The sequence below is a fragment of the Nannospalax galili genome, unplaced genomic scaffold, assembly GCF_000622305.1.
Source record: "Nannospalax galili isolate Female #2095 unplaced genomic scaffold, S.galili_v1.0 scaffold690, whole genome shotgun sequence".
NCBI classification, from domain to species: domain Eukaryota; kingdom Metazoa; phylum Chordata; class Mammalia; order Rodentia; family Spalacidae; genus Nannospalax; species Nannospalax galili.
This window is the reverse complement of record NW_008329288.1, coordinates 1683196-1684880: the sequence shown is the minus strand read 5'-3', so window position 1 is coordinate 1684880 and position 1685 is coordinate 1683196. Positions and strand designations below refer to the sequence as shown.

Genomic DNA, 1685 nt, shown 5'->3' with positions numbered 1-1685 from the left:
ATAAACATATTCAAGCTTTTCAGTGACCTGAAAATCTAGGCAATAAGTTAGGGCCAGGTCATGAGAGAAATCAGCAGACCTGGGATTTACCTAGGTGCTCTTCCTCCTGGTTGAACATTATACTGTACTGATTTTAACAGTCTTTGGTGGTTTATAGTCAACATTTTATTTCTGTTATTTCCAAATTCAAAATCTGTACCATATTCTCTTACTGTAAACAACATGATCAGAAAATATTTAAGTCAATAAAAGAATAAATTACAAAGATGGGAAGACCTGCTATGCCCAAAACACTATCAAGAGTCTCAACTTGCTTAATTACTCAAGTCATTAAATCATGTAGTTGGTCAAAAAAATGTAAGAAACTGCTAATACTGACAAAGCATTAAAGTCAAATTTTGCTTTTCATAAGATGAGGAAGGCCTTCAGTCAAAACCTCTTCATTCTCTTACCTGAACTCACAGAAGAATACAGAATTCCAAGAACATACAGGAGTGTCCATAAGGGTGCGAGATCTGGATGCATAGCGCCCAGTTACAGAAGTAGGCCGGATAGACTCCCCGAGAAAGCCAAGGCCTCAACTCACTAGAAAGTATTAAAAAAAGAAAGAAAATTTAAACCATAAGAACCACTGAAACCTTTACTCTGAGCAGCTTATCTTAGGCTCATCACGACCCTATATTCCCAATCCACATGTAGATCTCTAGATCTTAAACTAGAGTTAGAGGTTTTGTTCATTCTTCCAAGGGACTAGGATACTTGGAGAGAACTACTCATTCCAAATGAAGACATTCAATTGCCTATTGTGCATTGCTGGATATACGTATCACAAGCACCTAAACTCAACAAAACACATGTCCTTCCTTTGCTACATTCCCCAAAGCAGCAACACAAAATCATAGCTAAACTTAGTACAATGTGACCCTACTGCAGTGTTTCTCATGTGTCAACTTCATCTTCACAAGAACGCTATGGCGTGGATGCTAATGGTTTCTTCCCTTTTATCAGATAGTGAAAGGCAACTGGATTCAGGACCTATGGAACAGGAGATTTGGAGATGTATTAAAGATAATTCTTGGTTTGGGGGGTAACAGAGGAAATAATACCCTGCTTACTAAAGTGGATAAGTCAGAGAGGAGGATATAAAGTGAAGGTGAGATCCAATGGTTCTGTGTGTCTACAGAACATGTGAGATATCAAACAGACCTCCAAGAGCCCTGCATCTATGAGCCGAGACTTGCAGGGAGAAGTTAGAGCTAAAAATGCAGATTTTAGATGCAATAAAGTCAGGTACTATCTCAGCTCTCTCTAATTAAACTATGCTTAAAGAACAAGGCACACTTGGTAAATGGATGGAACTAGAAACTGTTAAACTAAGTGAAGTGACACAGACTCAGAAAAAAAATCGACATATGTTCTCCCTCATATGTGGATCCTAGAACCAGACTCTGATAAATAAGCATGCAACCAGACCTAACTATAGTAACCAGGATAATGGAAAGGATACAGGGAGGTAAAGGAAAAGAAATAACCTGAAAGAGAATAGTAGGAAACAGGCCTTAATTAGGTGGATATTGATAAAAATTGGGTTAGTTTAACGGAGGGGGGAGGGAAGGATATACAAGGAACCTAGGGGATAAAGGGAAAGAAGGGGCTCAAGAGAGGTAGGACCATAGGAGAAGGGT

General features: G+C 38.8%; 1 protein-coding gene across 9 annotated transcripts in view; it reads right to left on the bottom strand.

The window, feature by feature from the left end:
• The window catches only part of Cdon (cell adhesion associated, oncogene regulated), a 125364-nt gene that overhangs the window by 78935 nt on the left and 44744 nt on the right, over positions 1-1685 (bottom strand). For all 9 annotated transcript variants that reach the window (XM_029564357.1, XM_008834745.3, XM_029564360.1 and 6 more), the window contains exon 2: positions 453-585. In XM_029564357.1, coding sequence (XP_029420217.1) covers positions 453-525 — 73 coding nt within the window. In that variant the 5' untranslated portion in view covers positions 526-585. The remainder of the gene's footprint in view (positions 1-452; positions 586-1685) is intronic.